This window comes from Solanum lycopersicum, chromosome 2 (genome assembly GCF_036512215.1).
Source record: "Solanum lycopersicum chromosome 2, SLM_r2.1".
Lineage (NCBI taxonomy): Eukaryota > Viridiplantae > Streptophyta > Magnoliopsida > Solanales > Solanaceae > Solanum > Solanum lycopersicum.
This window is the reverse complement of record NC_090801.1, coordinates 61,429,592-61,447,430: the sequence shown is the minus strand read 5'-3', so window position 1 is coordinate 61,447,430 and position 17,839 is coordinate 61,429,592. Positions and strand designations below refer to the sequence as shown.

The following is a 17,839-nucleotide window of genomic DNA, read 5'->3' as shown; positions in this document are numbered from 1 at the left end:
ACTGTTGTGCCTTGTTTTCTTCTTCATAATGTTGTGAACTGGAGTAGAAAACTATCGTTTTTGTCATCTTGCAGTTTAGTAGTACTAAGTGAATGTAGATCCTCTCCATATTTACTTGTCTTCTCACGCCGGTTCTTTAAACTATAGACTCCTAATCGAAACCTTGATTTGAGTTCTACAAACTGACAAAATGCATCATCTGCAGTCTTGATTTCTAGTTTATCCAAGTCTTTGTTGATGATGTAACTAGGACAGCAGTATGGCATGTGTCAAAAAACTACACAAGGAAAATGAACTTTGGATGACATGCTATTTTAACATGTCATAATCTTGACAGGAGTACTGCCAAAGGTGTAAAGGTTCCTCCCGAAGTTTCGAGTTTGAGTCGTATCAGTGGGTTTCAGGCACTGAAACAAATATTTAATAAATAAAGGTGACAAGATAAGGATAATGTTTTGATCGTTTGACAAAAAAATCTACAATAACAAGGAAATATTTGTCTCCTTTGGATGAGTTCATAAATTTCATCAGATTCGAAAAGGAACATTCTTAATCTACAAATCAACAATTCTAACAACTTTGATTCAGGTTCTGCAACATTTGACTGGCAAAACAATTGCTTGATAAAATTGCCTTGCAAGTGGCAAGTTTCTTCTCTGGTTCCGTTCAAGTTCACAAGGATTGAGTGAACAACAACATACCGCACAATCGCAGAGCTTTGCTCTGCAACGACTTAATCAGGTAGTCACTTGTCCAACATGAACTCGAACAAAAATGTCCCAACATTGCTAGCCAATGTTGAGCAATCCAAAATAAAAGATGAGCAATAGATACACTTTTGGCATGAGTCTAAGACCCAAACTGCTTGCCTTCAAAGGTCTGACCAAAATTCCAATTCTTGGGAGCTACATTGTAAGATGTTAAGGTGGCCCCATCACCACTAGTCATCTCAAAAGAAAGCGGCTGATTCTTTAAGTCAGCATTAATGTGCCAGTTTTGGCCCCAGTTCCTACCCATAGGAAGCCAGCCTGTTCTTGAACCCTTAACTTTTGCTGCCACTATATCACCCGAACCTGCAACATTACTGATTAGAACTGACAAGAATATACCAGAGCCACCAAGAGTGAATCGAACTCCACCTTCCTTTCTGCACTTTATCCTGTTCAGAATTAAGAAACCAAGCATATGGTTAGGTGCCATACATAAAAGGTCTTCAACAAGGGAATTCTGGAAATTACTTGCATTGTCAAATTAAAAAGGGAGACCTATTTTGGGATCAGAAGGACTACATGAAATTTGCAGAAAATTGCACTGAATGGACAAGCGGAAAGAAAAGACACTTGAAGGTGGATGGTGTAATCAGTCTCAAATCTTTTCATGGTGCTTCTTGGTTGGGAAGTACATCTAATTTCTATACAAAATATTATGGAACGCAAATAATACCAAAAGGTGCATATTTGGTGGATTGCGACATGGAATACCTCTTGTGAGTGTATCCCTATATCTATTTGCACATAAATCACCATTGACTTAAGCAAATGAATGGGTCTAAAGTTCTAGCTTGTAGAATTTATTTTATTAGGACAGGATGGAGAAGTGAAACTGATAGGGAGGTAGTCACAGCCAGAACCAATAGTGCTGTTCAATTCCCATTTCCCAGGAAGCTCTCAATTCATTTTCCAATACAAATGAACTTTAGATCATCTTCAGCAGGATATTTTTATAAATACATTTGTTTGGATGTTCCATATGCTTATATTTTTTCACATGCGTTGGCCAAAAGGTTATTAGAGACTTCCCTTGAAGAGAAACATTCACATTACAATTCAGGATAACTTTTGAAACAAATAGAAGATATGAGAATCTACAGAAATCAATACATAGATAATGATTCTTCTGATACAGATCATGCATATCATAAATATTAGAAAAAGATTTGCCCCTCCCTGGAAGTCATTGAAATTACTTACTAAAGGAAAAAGCCAATGAAATCACAAGTAATAGCTAGGTTCGTGTAGTTCATCAACAGGAGATTTCATTGGCTTTTTCCTTTAGGGCCCATTGTACTTTACATCTCTATTTCCTTTTCCCCCTTCATTCTTTTCGTACTCTCAATTGCAATGTCTATTTTTTTTCATTTCTACCTGTCCTTAGCATTAATTCAAATTTCATTTCTGTTTTCAGTAAATGTCCTTCAGATACTTTCTTTTTGTTTCTACCTATCATTAAATATTCAAGAATCTCAAACACAGCTCTTCTCCCGGGCCTCAACCTCAACTACAGCTGTAAATACTTGATGTTTTTAAGCTGTAATCAAACCAGTTCAGAGAATGTTTTAGCTGACAGTTGGTAAAACTTTTGGCTATAAATGGGTAAATCAATATAACAACTAAACCTCAGTCCTATATTATCTGAGTTATGAATCCATTCCCCTTTTCTCAGTTCTATTTCATTCTAACGCTAAATAATATCCAGTCCATTTCAATTTGTTTGTCTTGCTTTCGTTTTTAGTGTGTTTAGATTGTTAGCCTCTTTCCTTTATTAGCAACTATTTATTTTCAACTTTTCACCTAACCTGCTTAACACTAGAAAATTATAACACATTTTGATAAGTCTTTCTTGCTTTCTTAAATTCCACATCAAGTCATAATCGGACAAATAAATTAAAATGGAATAACTGTATTCTACAAGTATGATTCTTGGATTAGGAGAAACATAGAATCAGTTAGATATTTTCTAAAAACAAGCATATATTAGTTGCTGCACGAACCTGCGGTATTGAATGGGCATATTAGAAGCTTTCCAAATGGCAATCTTCTCAAAAGCCTCAATGGGTAGCACAAAATGGGCATTAGGTGGATTACAGTGACCACCACCATCTAGATCAAACCCATAATTTGGTGCACAAAAATTAGTGGCTGTAACAATTATAGAAGTACCCGGAATGCACCACCGCAGATCCTCCACACACCTCACTTCATAACAAGCACCACAGATCTGACCCTTGTCAAAAAGCACAGTACTTAACCCAGCTGTAGCTTTTCCATACCCATTTCTCTCCAAATCCCCATATCCGCACGCGCCACCCACAACGTCACGTGGGTCGGCGGCGGCGTAATAGGTGGCGCGTGCAGGACGCCACTCGGACTGAAAATTGGAGGTGGAGGAAGAAGAAGGTGACCAGTTGTAGTGAGAATGGACAAATGGGGTTGGAGAAAAGAGTGCGAATGCTACTAAAAGTGACAGTAGTAGCATACTTACAAAATGGAGTGTATATGTTCTTCTTCACTATCAAAGAGATGAAAAATTGTTGCTTTGCTTAAACTCTTGAATCTGATGAGTTGTTTCACTATGCAGGGAATTATGAGAAAAGGGAAAGTTTGTCACTTTTTGCAGAGATATTACCATGGATGGTCATGTTTCTTCACTGCTTTTTTGAACTTTGCCAATTGGGCTTGTCGGCGCCCCTTTTTCTCTCTCTTTTTAATAAATTAGTTCTCGAATACGTCCGTAGCACGTATATTTCACGTTAAGTAATTTTTTTAAGAAAATAATATGAGTTGTATAGATTTAAAAGGACAGGTTACTTTTTGTCTGATTTAAACTTTTGAGTCATTTCTTTTTTGAATTCAACACACATAATTAGTAAAATATATGTATATTGAATGTAACATGACAAACTATTAAAATCAATGTTTTTCATGCATTGCACCACCATATTAAACTAATAACTTCAAATTTTTGATTAAACCTCTAAAGTATATAATCTCATATATAACTTTTTTTTTTCTATAGTAATACATGCACTTACATATATTAAAGTGTAAGATAAATTAAAGAATAACAAAATAAAGACACAACAATTTTAACTAATTAATCAACATCACCTGATAGGTAAACTACCACGAAATGGTTATTTGACATTGTTGCCTCAAATATGCAATCGGCTATAAGAATCTCAAGTTTTCAATCGTATGATATAATTTGAATAGTAATACACTTATCTAAATTACTGTGCAAATCAGTTGGAACTGCATCCTACTTTTTTTTTCTAAAAAAATGTTATGTATATTTATATAAAACTTAATAGAGTACATGAAAAGTTTTCTAACGGATGAAAATTAAAAGAAATAAAAAATTTAAAATTAATGGGATAAATGCATATATAATTATATAGTAAAAGATAAATTATACTAAGGGCTTGATAGATTCATGAACTTCACATTAATGTTTCATAATTTCCGGAAGTTGAAACGAAATTAAAATATTGAATAGAGGACAATTTTAGGAAGATGAAAAAGCTAGCAATTCCAAAACATTGAATATAGATTCCAAAACATTGAATATAGGCTGTTGTAATTTGAGTGATAAATTAAAATATTACTCCTATTTAATTAGATTGTGTAACAATTTAAATAATACTACTAATTAGATTAGTTAGTTTTGTTTATTAAATATTTTTATTAAGTAAAAGGCAAAAAGTAATTCAACTTTGATAATCAAAATTCATTGAATCCCGAAATAAATATTAAACAAAAAAAATAATATTTTAAATAATTTCAAGAAAATAAATTAAGTTAGATATTTTAATTAAAAATTATTCTAAAGAGTGGAAAAGTCATTAACATTTTGATTAAAATAATATAATTTAATATTTAAATTAAATAGTTAAATATCTTTATAACATTTAAATTTATAATAAGGATAAAATCGTAATTCAACTTTTAATTTTTTTGGTTCCCTCTTATAATAATATATGATTATACAAATTTGTCTCAAACTATTTAGGGGTGCATTGGTTCAGGCAATTTGCACTATAATTCTTACCATTTAGGTTCCCCCTAACGAAGAAAATTGTTGAATAGAGTCTATTTCTTCCGTTTGTCATTAATTGTCATAATTTTTTTTCTTTTATAGCTAAATTATAAGAATTTTGATCAATATTTTTATGATGTATATTAATATGTAAAATTTAATAATTTATTTATCACGAAAATCTCAGCTTTAAGTTTACTTATTACCATTATTCCTTTTATTCCTTATAAGTTTTACAAACTTTAAAAATTCCTCATTTTTGAGCATCACATTAATATATCTCGCGCATTAGATTAGTGTATCATGTATAAAATGTACCTCGCGTATTAAATTAGTGTATCATGTGTAAAATGTATCTCGCGCATCAAATTAGTGTGTCATGTATAAAATATAATGCATATTACCTAACGATTAAGTATCTCGTGCATTAGATTAATTTATCAGGACTTATATTATTATATCCGTTTTGAGGAATTTTTATAATTATAAGTTTTTAAGTGATAGATTGTAATTTTATCTTAAAAATATGTGATATTTATAATTTATTTATATTTTTCGTATAAATTTTTTAATACCTATTTTTTTTAAAAAAAAGAAAGTAACTCATGTTTGGGCTGACCCACTCAAAGCAGCCCATTAACGGCAAACCAACGTAGCGATTCCCATGCTCATTGGTCGTTTTGCGCACACAGTTATATTTGGCTGTTTACTAATTTTTACCTTACCATGATTTTAATTTTTTTTTTTCCTTAACAATTACTTAAGTAGACACTAAACACCAAAATAACAAATAAGGATTCGCTTATCATAAGTTCATGTTTTTATACCATAACATATCACAAATTATATCATAAAAGAAACATTCATTGTATCATACTGCATAACATAATTTTATAAAACTTATATGAGCGAAAGAGATACTCAAAAAATTGTTTTTGAATTCATAAATTATATCGTAAAAGGCACAACAAGGAGTAATACGGTATAACATAACTTAATTCCTACGAAATTTATGTTAAGTTAGATCTAAATTCTCTAAACTCACGCAGAATAAATAAGATCATAAATAATAATATTTTGATCGATAATTTTTTTATAAACAAGCAGTATAGACAAAAATTTAAAAACATTATATTTAAAAAAATAAACTAAAGATCACTCCAAAATAAGATTAAATGTTTACAAAATTAGACTTCATATATTCATGGCTCAGTTGGGCTGATTCTTGAAAATACTAGTAATATATCGCAAGGACTTCAATAGGCAAAATAAACATATAATATAATGTTGGTAATATTACGGGATTAGTTATAACTTGATTGACATAGAAGCGAGTTTTAAAATAAAGTTTTAGGGTAATATAAAATGAATAAGATCTACGGTGATTATAAAATATGATCATCCATCGCATGGTTCACAATATTTAGACCTAAATAGTGGGTCCCACCGTTGGATACTCAATCCAAACAGCACCAAAGTGAATTCAGCTATCTAGGGTTTCAAACCCAAAACCTTACATTAGTGCTTCTCCTCGAAAAAAAAACACACCCATTTATCCAACCTATCAGATTCCTCAATCCATCTTCTGGGTCTTCAAGATTCAATCAGAAAACTCTAAATTCTGCACTAAAGGTGGAAACTTTATACCTGTAAGTAGCTCTTTCTGTTATCATTTCTGATTCTTGATTTATACAGCTTAAAAAAGAAGGGTGAAGTATAGTGATATATTAGTTTATACTGGCTTATTGGGAATAAAGATTGAATCTTTGTACAAGTTACTGTTAGGACAATTTCATGGGGAAATCAGGTGGTAGGAAAAAGAAGGCGGGTATTAGTCAAAACCAAAACCAAAACCAAGGGGCTGTAGGGAACAGCCATTCACCTGTTGTTAATGGTAGTGTTGATTTGGACTCATCAATTTTCTCAAAAAGAGCCCATGAGCTGAAAGAAGAGGGGAACAAAAGGTTTCAGGCTAAGGATTATGTGGGTGCTCTGGAGCAATATGAGAATGCTCTCAAACTTACACCAAAGACGCACCCTGATAGAGCTGTTTTTCATAGCAATAGGGCAGCCTGTTTGATGCAAATGAAGCCCATAGACTATGATTCTGTTGTTTCTGAATGCACTATGGCACTTCAGGTTCAGCCCTCTTATGTTCGGGCCCTTCTACGAAGGGCTCGTGCATTTGAGGCTGTGGGGAAATATGAAATGGCGATGCAAGATGTCCAGATACTATTGGGTGCTGATCCGAATCACCGAGATGCTTTGGAGATTGCTGGACGATTGAGGATGGCACTTGGTCCTCGTCCAGAGGCCCAGCAGGACCTCCAAAGCCGCCCATCTCCAGCTGCACTTGGTGCTTCTGCAGTGGGTGCAGCTCCTATTGCTGGTTTAGGACCATGCTTACCTGCTCGGCCAATGTCTAAGAAGCCAGCACCCTTAGGTGGGGCTTCAGCTATATCAGTTAATAATAAGCCTGAGAAGCCATATCAAGTTACGCCAGCTGAAAATGGTCCTCATGCCAAAGTTCAGTTACCAAAAGTTGTTTTGAAGCCTGCAAATGGTCCTTCCAGGCCACATGCTGATCGCAATAAGGATGGACAAAGAGAGAAGGCATCTTTATCAGCATCTAGTGCTGTTCATGGACATTCTAAAGATGTTGCCATTCGTTGGAGGCCATTGAAGCTTGTTTATGATCATGATATAAGGCTTGCACAGATGCCTGTGACTTGCAGTTTTAGAGTGTTGAGGGATATTGTTAGCAAACGGTTCCCTATGTCAAAATCTGTTCTTGTTAAATATAAGGACAGTGATGGAGATTTAGTAACTATAACCTGTACGGCTGAACTTAGATCGGCAGAGTCTTGGGTTGATGGTTTACTACCAAAAGACCCTGATGCAGATAAAACCGGCGCCATTGGGTTGTTAAGATTGCACGTCGTTGAGGTGAGTCCTGAACAAGAGCCAGCCTTGTTGGAAGAGGAAGAGGAGAAGCCTGTCGAGAGTGAAGGGAGTAAAGGGGATGATAGTGGATCCCATTCTTCAATAAGTGACTTGGTGGTTGAAACTGTGGATAATGAGAGTAATAAGGCAGAGAAGGTAACTATCACAGAAAAAGCGGCTACAGCCGAAAATCCTGACTGCAAAGAGGTTGAAATGGATGACTGGCTTTTCGAATTTGCTCAATTATTCAGGACCCATGTAGGCATCGATCCTGATGCTCACATTGATCTGCATGAACTTGGGATGGAGCTTTGCTCTGAAGCCCTTGAGGAAACTGTCACAAGTGAAGAGGCTCAAGTTCTTTTCGACAAGGCTGCCTTAAAATTTCAGGAGGTTGCAGCTCTTGCTTTCTTCAACTGGGGAAATGTTCACATGTGCTCAGCAAGGAAAAGAATTCCAATTGATGATTCTGCTTCAAAGGAGATGATGGCTACACAACTCCAAGCAGCATATGACTGGGTGAAAGAAAAATATTCTCTGGCCAAAGAAAAATATGAGGAGGCACTCTTAATCAAACCAGACTTTTACGAGGGGTTGCTGGCATTGGGGCAGCAGCAATTTGAAATGGCAAAACTTTACTGGTCCTTTATCTTGGCTAAGAAAGAGGACCTATCAAATTGGGATCCTACTGAGACTCTTGCACTCTTTGACAGTGCAGAATTAAAAATGAAAGCTGCGACGGAAATGTGGGAGAAGATTGAAGAGCAGAGAGCTAATGAACTAAAGGATCCTAGCACCAGCAAGAAGGATGAACTATTAAGGAGAAGGAAGAAGCAAGCAAGTGGTCCTGAAAGTGAGGCGTCAGCTGTTGCTGGTCCAGCTGAAATTTCAGCTGACGAGGCTGCAGAGCAAGCTGCTGTTATGAGATCACAGATCCATTTATTTTGGGGTAACATGCTCTTTGAGCGCTCTCAAGTTGAATGTAAGTTGGCTTTGGATGGTTGGAAGAAAAACCTTGATACAGCAGTTGAGCGTTTCAAGCTTGCTGGAGCTTCTGAGAGTGACATCTCAACAGTTTTGAAGAACCATTGTTCCAATGAGGAAGCTGCAGAGGGATCTAAACAAATGGTTGAGAGCTTGAACACTGATGCTGCTGCAAATCATAAGAATGATGCTAGTCAAGCTTAGGGCAGTGACCTGCTTCCAGTTTCATTGGATTGCGCTGTCCATCACCTGCATTAGCATTTTTTTCATGCATGTGTCTGAAATGGGGCGACGGAAAGTTCACTTTTAGAAGAGTAGGTAGCATTATCTTCTCGATGCTGGTGGAGAACTGGCATCATAATGCGCTGTCTCTGAAGGTTCTAGATTATGAATGTGTGCCAACAAGTTCTGACCGTCAGCCTGACACTAATTTTTCTACATTGAGTTTGGTTTCTGAAATTTTTTTATTGACGCGATTAGTATTTTTAGCCTCCGCAAAATTAACATTTAATTCCGTAGTTATATTTTGATAGAAACAGCTCACGGTTCGAAACCATTAGCAATCTGTGTTTCCAGCAGGCATTTGCTCTTAAGCTGTAGCTTATCCTACATTTATTCGTGAAGAGAGAACCACGGAATGTAATTTCATGCTACTTTGTCGCCTTTTTGGTCTTGTTTGGAAGTTGTAATTTCAGATTTCCATGTCAGTATCATGGCAGAAAAGACATGTCATTGTTGCTAGCATTTCAGGCTGTTGAAATGTAGATGTCAATGGTTGAATTTCTGATAAATGGCAGTTTCATTTGCTTTTGTTGCTTAGTTGTTCAGAAGTTGATGTTTGAACTCTTAATCAAGTGTGCTGTTCATAATGGATACTATTCCATTGAAGATATAAGTTTTCTATGTAACAACTCATATTTCTCACTGTTTGGAATTTTTGCACTTCAAAATTTTCATTACATGCTTGAAATGTAGCCAGCAGCAGTAGAATGCTCCCACATTTCATAGCAAGTGTTAGTCTAGGAATCCAATATCACCAGAACTTAAAATTGTCTTCCCCCTATGAAACCATTAGCCAATTAGCCTTAAAGCGTATTTTTTTTTTGTACCTCTTTGTCAAAACAGAGCTTTTGAGAAAAGGAATGAAATGGTGGCGCTGCGGTGGGTCTCTACAGTTCTTTTAGAAATTTAGATGTTACAAATGTGCATTTAACAAAATATGACAACTGTAGCTAAATACTACTAGTATAAAGTAGTTTGACCAAATGGCCTGGGGTTCTTTTCCACTTTTGCAAAGAATCATACTCAAATACGCAGACCTCTTCAAGTTATGGTACATGTCAAAAGTAAAGCAGTGAGTTCAGATGTATCATAATGATAAATCCACCCTTGCCTTTTTCTATGTTGTTCAGACTTATAGGTGCGTATCTGATACTCTAAAAGTAGTGCGCCCATACACAATTCAGGTTTAATAGCACTTCTATGTTTTTCCCATCCCTTTTCATTGGGGAATCTAAGGTGGTAATTGTTGTACACATAATTGTCAATGACAACAGATAATGCAGAGGGAAAAAAAAAAGGTGAAACACAGCGGTTGAGTATCTATACTATTACTTGTGTCTTTTCCTATTAACATCAGAGTTGTTTTGGTGTTCAATTGAGAATCCCTGGAAAATGACAGTCATGATAAAAAGGAAAAAAAGCAATAAATGATTTGAGGTTGTCAATTTTGCTATGTCATCCAAATTCCTTTTTCAATTAAGTTTTAGAGTCCTTTTCTGATTTTTATATTATAGTTGTGCTGTAACACAAACCCTCAAGAAAAGCAAAGCTTCGTAGACTCGGTCAAGTCGCTTATAGAATGCCGACGACTATTTTCCACTTAATAAGTGAAGGGGAGAGGGAAGCGAGGCTTAGCGAGCTTTATAAGGTAATCGCTTTTAAAACTTATTTATATACACTAATAATATAAAAAAAACATGCTCCGCGAACATACAATTTTAACTTTTAGCCGTTGTAACATGTGATTTATATGTTCTGCATGTTACCAATCCATGTCTAGCATGAAAAGTTATTCATAATTCTCTTTCAGCGTAATTTTTCTTTTTATCTTGTCAGTGTATATTAATTAAACTCAAACATGTAGTAAGTGATAGAAAGAGTTTGTTTTCTTTAAGCATAGATTTCATTAAAGTAAAAGAGGAAACTTTACAATATACCCCATAGAGAACAACCTCAAACAGCTCACTACCAAACAACAGACAATGACACATCAAGTAACATAGTAAATTATTAACTAAAAGGACAACACAGCTTTAGAAACCTTAACTTCTTTAATCCTCTTAATTAGTGTCCTATTAAAACATAAACAAATTCCCCCTTGAAAAGATTATCAAACAGTTTCTATTGGACCTAAGTTGACAGTAGTCTCCACAGCCTTCATTGCTTCAAACCTAGGCTCCTTAGCCTGGAATTTGAGACCTGCATACAACTTCATATAATCTTCAAACACAAATTTTGGATACTTCAATTTGTTGTCCTCTTCTGTCTTCTCAATCAACTCTGGTGCTGGAAATATGACAGCATCACTTCCTGGATTATAAAAGGAAGCTATTGACATCCTAGTGCCATCTTGTTGAGCAATCACTCTGTGCTCAATACTCTTGTATCTTCCATTAGTAATCACCTTCAATCATTCAAACAAAATCAGTACTACCCTAGAAAAATAAGGCGATTACCTGCTACAACACGTTAAAAGGAATGCATACCTCTAGCTGATCGCCGAGGTTGATGACAATAGAGTGTTTCATAGGAGGTACATCAATCCAATTGCCATCTTTTAGCAATTGGAGACCACTGACTTTGTCATCTTGGAATAGAAGGATGATGCCACCAGCATCCGTGTGAGCGCGAAGGCCTTTGATCAAGTCTGGCTTGGGACAAGGAGGATAGTTGCTAACTTTGGTACCAAAAGTTGGACCCTTTGAGCCATAAAATGCTTTTTTCAAATAACCTTTCTCTAGTCCAAGATTCTCACATAGCAAATCCAAAAGATTTTCAGCTAGTTTCTCTAGCTTCAGTGCAAAATCTTTCATAACTTTCCTGTCATGAGGTTATAGGTAATATAAGTTAAGTTAAAAAAAAAAAAGAACTACTAATCAAGACTCAAGACTAAGGATAGACTCTGATCAACAGTAAAGTTTGTCACTTTATAAGTGACAAGCTGAACTGATACAAATCCCAGATATTTGGAGCCATCTAGTATAGGATATGTTTATATGAAATGATAAAAATTGGATCTTTTTTGTTTTATAAACCTGTATTCATCATCCAGGTCAGGAACTTCATACACATTGGAAACAGGAAGATGTTTCAAGAAGAAAGTGCTCTCCCAATCAAGATCATCAATTTCAGTTTGGACAGCTTCAAGTCCTTTACTTGCCACCATTTCTTTAAACCTTTGTTCCATGCACTTTTTGTAATGTCCCTTAGTTAAATTCTCCACTGTGTCCAGCAATTCATGAGAAATCCCATGATTCACAAGCTTTGATATATCACATAACAGACAACCAAAAAAAAAAAAAAGTTCAGAAATCAAGAAAGTTAATTTTTTTTATTTCTTCAAGATCCTGTATTAGTGTAAAATATAATTTTACCTCAAAGAAACCCCAGTTTTCACATGCATCTTTGATTTTGTCCATTGCTTCAGGCCTTTTCTCAGTTTGAAGCAACCCCATATCCACAACTGGGAAATTACTCTCCATTTTTCTGTTTTTTTTTCTTTTCTTACTAAGCTGACTCTCTAGTTTATCTTTTAATTTGCTTGTGTTTGGTATCTGTTCTCTATGGTGTGAGTGATAAAGTAATATGCTAGAGAGGGGTATTTATAGGCCTTTGAAAGGGGTAGGATAACAGATGGAATTGATAAAAGATAGGGTGAATTTTAACTTAAAAAATTGACATGCAAATAAAAAATAAAATCTAAAGCAAATAAAGGGAATGTGAGAAGTTGCCTGGAGAGTAGTTTCAAATCTTGGAACAAATTAGAAAATATGTTGATAGGTTCCTTTTAGTTCGTCTAATTATTGATAAATCGAGTTACTTGATACAGGTCAGAAGCAGATATAATGCGTTAGTAATGAATCCATTTAAATAGAGTGGTTTTGATTCAATTTATATATATATTTTTTAAAATTTTGTTACATATTCGATAAAATTCCAATAATGTGAAATAATTGAAATGCATGCAAAAACTAATTTGATAAATTTGCAATATTTTTATATATTATATAAAAGAAATGAGAAGTGGGAACAGGAGTGGTGGATGATGTATGTGTGTACATACTGATGGACCCCTGCCAGGTTTGGAAGAATGTCTTGTAGCCATGGCTATGGGCAATTCCTACTTATTGTCTCTCTTTTGGTGGGGTAACTAATAAGTAAGTTGCACCTAATAATAATAAGTGTTCCTTTTATTTTTCTGCTACTTTTTCCCTTCATCTCCCGCTTGTTCTGGTTAAATGTTTTATTTCAAATAATATCGTATGAACTCTCTTCGAAATATTAGGTATGCATACATTTTATCTATCTCATATCTTATTTTATAAAATTATATATCAAATATATTGTAGTTGAGTTAGGTATACAACTTAAATTAGTTGTAGAAGTGTCATCTTGGCATGGTCCATAAAAAGGAAAAGATGCTCCATTTCTTAAAATATTATTAATTAGTAAAGAAAAATAAAAATGTGGCCATTGATAGGCTACATGAGCAAAAGGAATTCTTTTTTTGATTAAAATATTAAAGGTAATGTTGTCTTATACTACTATTAAGAAGCTCTTAGATTCATCTTTACGTAATTAAATCCTAATCGAAAGCATTAGATGCAAAAAAGGTAATGTCGGCATTGGAAATCCACCTGAGATATTTTATTTTAATTTTTAATAAGATTGAGATTAATTAGCCTAATTTTGCAAGTCCCGCCGCCTAAAAAGTTAAGAGTTTTTGGAATCAAATAACAACTTTCACAAAAAAAAATCCATAATAATTAATAATCATCGTACAAAGTGCAATGCAAATTCTTTTGATTTGTTTCAATTTATATGATATTTTTTATATTTTAATATTTTTTTAATTATAATGGTGAAATGAATTATGTTTTTTAAAATAAAAAGCATTATATCTGTTTATTTTTAGTTCGTGAGACTCAATATTATACATCAATTAATATGAAATATCATAATAAAATGTTCATATTAATTATTGTTCTTAAAAAACGTGTAAAATTCAAAGTTTATAATAATAAAAAAAGTAAACGAAAGAAATATTATAAGTTACGATCAAATATATAAAAACACGTTGAGAAATTGTCATTGACGACACGGTAGAAGATTTGAACTTCACCTATAGTTTTGGAAACTTTTTCAGGCCATTAAAACTTAGTTGACAAACAACATTGAAACAGTACCGTAGACGTATAAAATGCATATTCACAAATTTAAGTTGATATACATTAGTTACTTTCTCCATTTTACTATCTCTATATATCTGAAAACAAATGTTTGTCAGATACCACATGTTAAATTTGTGGTCCTAAATATATTGTGGCTAAGAATGGAGCTAAACAGCGTGAGATCAAGTCCATCCCTTCCTCTTCATCAAGATATTATATTATATAAAAAGTAATTAATTTTTTTTTTTGTGTATATATATATATATATATATATATATATATATAAATATTTAATATCATCGGTATATATATTGATGATTTTAATTTTTTTATATTTTGGATATTTATATTGTGAAAATCATTATTCTGTTATTAATATGATACTTTTAGTATCATATAAGAACATATATAGATCTCATTTTTTTGGAATTGATAAAAAGAAATGACATGTAAATTTGACCAAAGAAATTATCTCTACGTATTTATTCTTCTATGATGATCGGTGCAAGCTTAATAAGGTACTAGAATGGAACGGTTAGGAGAAAAAAAATGTGTATATTGAGATGTCCATCTCAAGGACAGAGTGGAACAAGGGTCAAAAGAGAAAGATCGATAAATTTTTAGATTGACACGCTTCTGAAAATGCGTGCTACCTAAATTTTATTTCAGGAAATTGAAAATGTAAAAAGCTTAATAAGACACAATACAATTAGTTATTATGATGCGTACTCTTTTGGACTCGATCGATGACAATATAATTAGCCTACATAAAATGTGTGATACATAATTAAACTGTGATCGATGACAATATAATTAGCCTACATAAAATGTGTGATACATAATTAAACTGTGATTGTGACGCACACTAATTTGTATTAATCAAGTATTATATATTCTGTTGGTGTAATATACCATAAATATAATAAATTTCAGTTGAAATAAAATGAACAAAAATGTGTAAACTAATCTTTAGGCTGAGGCACGGATACCTCGTTCTCTTTAAGGAGATTCAAGCCCACTGCGGTATAATCTACACAAATCCAGCAGTATAACTCTTGACTTGTCCCCTCCAGGATACAATATTCCAACAACAGTGTGTAACTCAAACAACTTCAGATTAGTTGAAGAGTCCAAAGCTTCACAAAAGAACACCTTCCTTCAATTCAACATATAATACTCTCTTTTGTATAGTGAATATAGTTCAAGACTTAGAATATTTTTTAGGTCTCAACTCTCTCTTTCACTACAGTAACCTCAATATAATATACTATTCATCTTTTTCATTCTATATTTTCTAGTACTTCTCTTGTTTCTTCTCATGTCATAACACAAATGAAGACTACACTATTTATACGTGATGAATTCTTCCTCGCAATGAATAGGAGATAGTGGATAGTAAATTTGCCAAATGATTGACTCAAATGTTACATAAGTTACAAGACATAAATATAGAATAATGAATGAAATGAAGACTTGGTGGTTACATAAATTACTAAAAACTAATGACTGTTTTCTTCCACAATTGATGAGAGTAAAGAAACACAAATATAATATCCAACAATAGAAATAACATGATATATAATGTGACATATAATATATATTTTTATTAATATTAAAATATCTTACCAACATATTCTCACTTTAATCAACTCTCAAAATTAAACAATTCTTTTATTGTAAAAAATTGGTGCATATTAAGTACTACTAAGTACTATCCATCTAACTACCCGTTAGTATATTGAATTCACCAATTACTTTTTTGAAAACTAGCCAAAAAAAGAACAGAAAAAATTCTACAACTTAACTACCTAAAAACCAAAATGGGACTAAATAATAGTAAAAGATGAAATTACCAAGTAACCTATATAGATATCTGAATTTAGAAAAGCTACATACAAAAATTCAAAGAAATATTAATGGCCTGCAGTGGATAAGGTTCTTAAATTCCAAATATAGTTCATTTATTTACTCCAAAATGTTAGATAGAATTTTACAGGTAAAAGTTATTTATCTTTGACAAAGAAACAAAAGTGAGGTAAAAACAAGGAAAAGAAAAAGACATCTGCCTAAAAAACAAATAAATGCATGATATGAAATGGGACAGGGACAGGCCTCTATTATTTTATGGGTTTAAATTTGAAAAGAATTGTACAAATGTTGTTATCTTATTTATGTAAATAACACTGTATTTGACAGCTTTATTATGAATGAGACTTTACCTAAAAAAGGTTATATAATGAGTATGAAAGAGAAACAGAATTAAGGGCAATTTGAGCATGCGTGTCTGTACTCCTTCCTTTTTGTGGATTTTATTAAATTGAGTTTGAGTTAATTACTGCATAGTGCATATAACTATTTATATGTATGTTACGATTTGAAATTTATTAATTCGAAGAATTTGCAATGCAGTGTGACGGTTGAGATGAAAATTAATACAAGGGTAAAGTCGTAAAGAATCACTCTTTCTATTTAATTAGCTTCTCATTCTATCAATAAAGAAATCATCATTCGTAACGATTTTTCATTCCTTCCATGACAAGCCACTTCTTTTAGCCATTCGATATTTCTTGCATTGCTTTATTATTAATAATAATAATAATGTTGGGATTTTGCGTTTGATGTGTTTGTTATTTACTTTTTTAAAAATATATGTTGATTAATGGTATTATATGTATGAAACTTTTTGACAATTTGATACCATAGAGTGACAAAGATATTGCAGGGACCTCCTTATAAACTTTGACATCCAGCAAGTATAGTTATCATAATTCATTATTACTTCATTTCTTTTTTACATTTATTTCCTGCAGCTAAACCAATGGGCCTTCTCGTTTTAAAGTTATTATGGGAAAACCATGCATGGGTAAAACACTATATGTACATATTTCGAATTAGTGACTGTACTTTTTTTTAAAAAAACTTTTCTATTTTATTCCTGTTTAATTGACATAACAATATATATATATATATATATATATATATATATATATATATATATATATATATATATATATATATATAAATTCTAGGTCATTTACAAAATTATCGGAAGAAAAATGGTTTCTTTTCGATCTTTTTGTACGTAAATATGAAAATTTCTAATTAAATAAAAACACAAACATGAAAAATATTATTAGAAAAATATGAAACCAATTTTCCTTGATTGATAAGTGCTACACATTAAACTTTATTATTCCAAGAATCAACAAAAGAAAAATGCTGTTGCTTTAAAGTTGCACGAGTGGAGACCAAGAAATATTTTCAAGATTGTCTTTGATTTGATTACTGCTGCGAATTTAGAATTTAAATTTGATTTATTTAAAGTTTAAGATTCTTTAGAATTATGCATTCAAAATTTAATATTTATGCAGTATATTACTCCATCTTTCAGCATTTGCACGTCGTACAGAAATATTAAATTTTGGGTGCAATTGATAGTAAGTAAAGTCATTAACTCAAATTAAAATCTATAAGTCTAATAATAAAACATTATGGTTTAGCTAATATATTTAAATTGGTTTGTAACCCATTAACTTGTCGAATTGTGATGGTGAACTAAATAGTGGATTAACTCTAATTCCTCGAACATTTCACTAGAGGATAATTAGTACAGTAATCTTCATGCTAAATAATAATGAACTAAT

At 32.8% G+C, this 17,839-nt stretch overlaps 3 protein-coding genes across 3 annotated transcripts; 1 reads left to right on the top strand and 2 right to left on the bottom strand.

Annotated features, from left to right (window-relative positions):
• Nucleotides 1–398: 398 nt before the first annotated feature.
• Nucleotides 399–3,545, bottom strand: LOC101268246 (expansin-A13-like). Its single transcript, XM_004232629.5, has 2 exons — nt 2,771–3,545; nt 399–1,159 (listed from the first exon to the last, which is right to left on the bottom strand). Exons 1-2 carry the CDS (start codon nt 3,253–3,255, stop codon nt 850–852), a joined length of 795 nt encoding a protein of 264 aa, XP_004232677.1. The 5' UTR covers nt 3,256–3,545; the 3' UTR covers nt 399–849.
• A 2,735-nt stretch (nt 3,546–6,280) lies between these two features.
• Nucleotides 6,281–9,561, top strand: LOC101268827 (protein CLMP1). Its single transcript, XM_004232631.5, has one exon. The coding sequence runs from the start codon at nt 6,610–6,612 to the stop codon at nt 8,944–8,946; it is 2,337 nt and encodes a 778-aa protein (XP_004232679.1). The 5' UTR covers nt 6,281–6,609; the 3' UTR covers nt 8,947–9,561.
• Nucleotides 9,562–10,907: 1,346 nt separating this feature from the next.
• Nucleotides 10,908–12,601, bottom strand: ACO4 (1-aminocyclopropane-1-carboxylate oxidase). The gene is made up of 4 exons (NM_001246938.2): nt 12,399–12,601; nt 12,060–12,286; nt 11,511–11,844; nt 10,908–11,428 (listed from the first exon to the last, which is right to left on the bottom strand). The coding sequence occupies exons 1-4, from the start codon at nt 12,504–12,506 to the stop codon at nt 11,135–11,137; spliced, it is 963 nt and encodes a 320-aa protein (NP_001233867.2). The 5' UTR covers nt 12,507–12,601; the 3' UTR covers nt 10,908–11,134.
• Between the last annotated feature and the right edge of the window lie 5,238 nt (nt 12,602–17,839).

What these genes read in the sequence shown, in the direction of transcription:
- LOC101268246 (XM_004232629.5), bottom strand. Translation starts at nt 3,255, where the DNA reads ATGCTACTACTGTCACTTTTAGTAGCATTCGCACTCTTTTCTCCAACC. An exon ending in ATGCCCATTCAATACCGCAG is followed by an intron (nt 1,160 to 2,770) that starts GTTCGTGCAGCA and finishes AATTCTGAACAG; the next exon opens with GATAAAGTGCAGAAAGGAAG.
- LOC101268827 (XM_004232631.5), top strand. Translation starts at nt 6,610, where the DNA reads ATGGGGAAATCAGGTGGTAGGAAAAAGAAGGCGGGTATTAGTCAAAAC.
- ACO4 (NM_001246938.2), bottom strand. Translation starts at nt 12,506, where the DNA reads ATGGAGAGTAATTTCCCAGTTGTGGATATGGGGTTGCTTCAAACTGAG. An exon ending in GACCTGGATGATGAATACAG is followed by an intron (nt 11,845 to 12,059) that starts GTTTATAAAACA and finishes ACCTCATGACAG; the next exon opens with GAAAGTTATGAAAGATTTTG. An exon ending in ACCTCGGCGATCAGCTAGAG is followed by an intron (nt 11,429 to 11,510) that starts GTATGCATTCCT and finishes GAATGATTGAAG; the next exon opens with GTGATTACTAATGGAAGATA.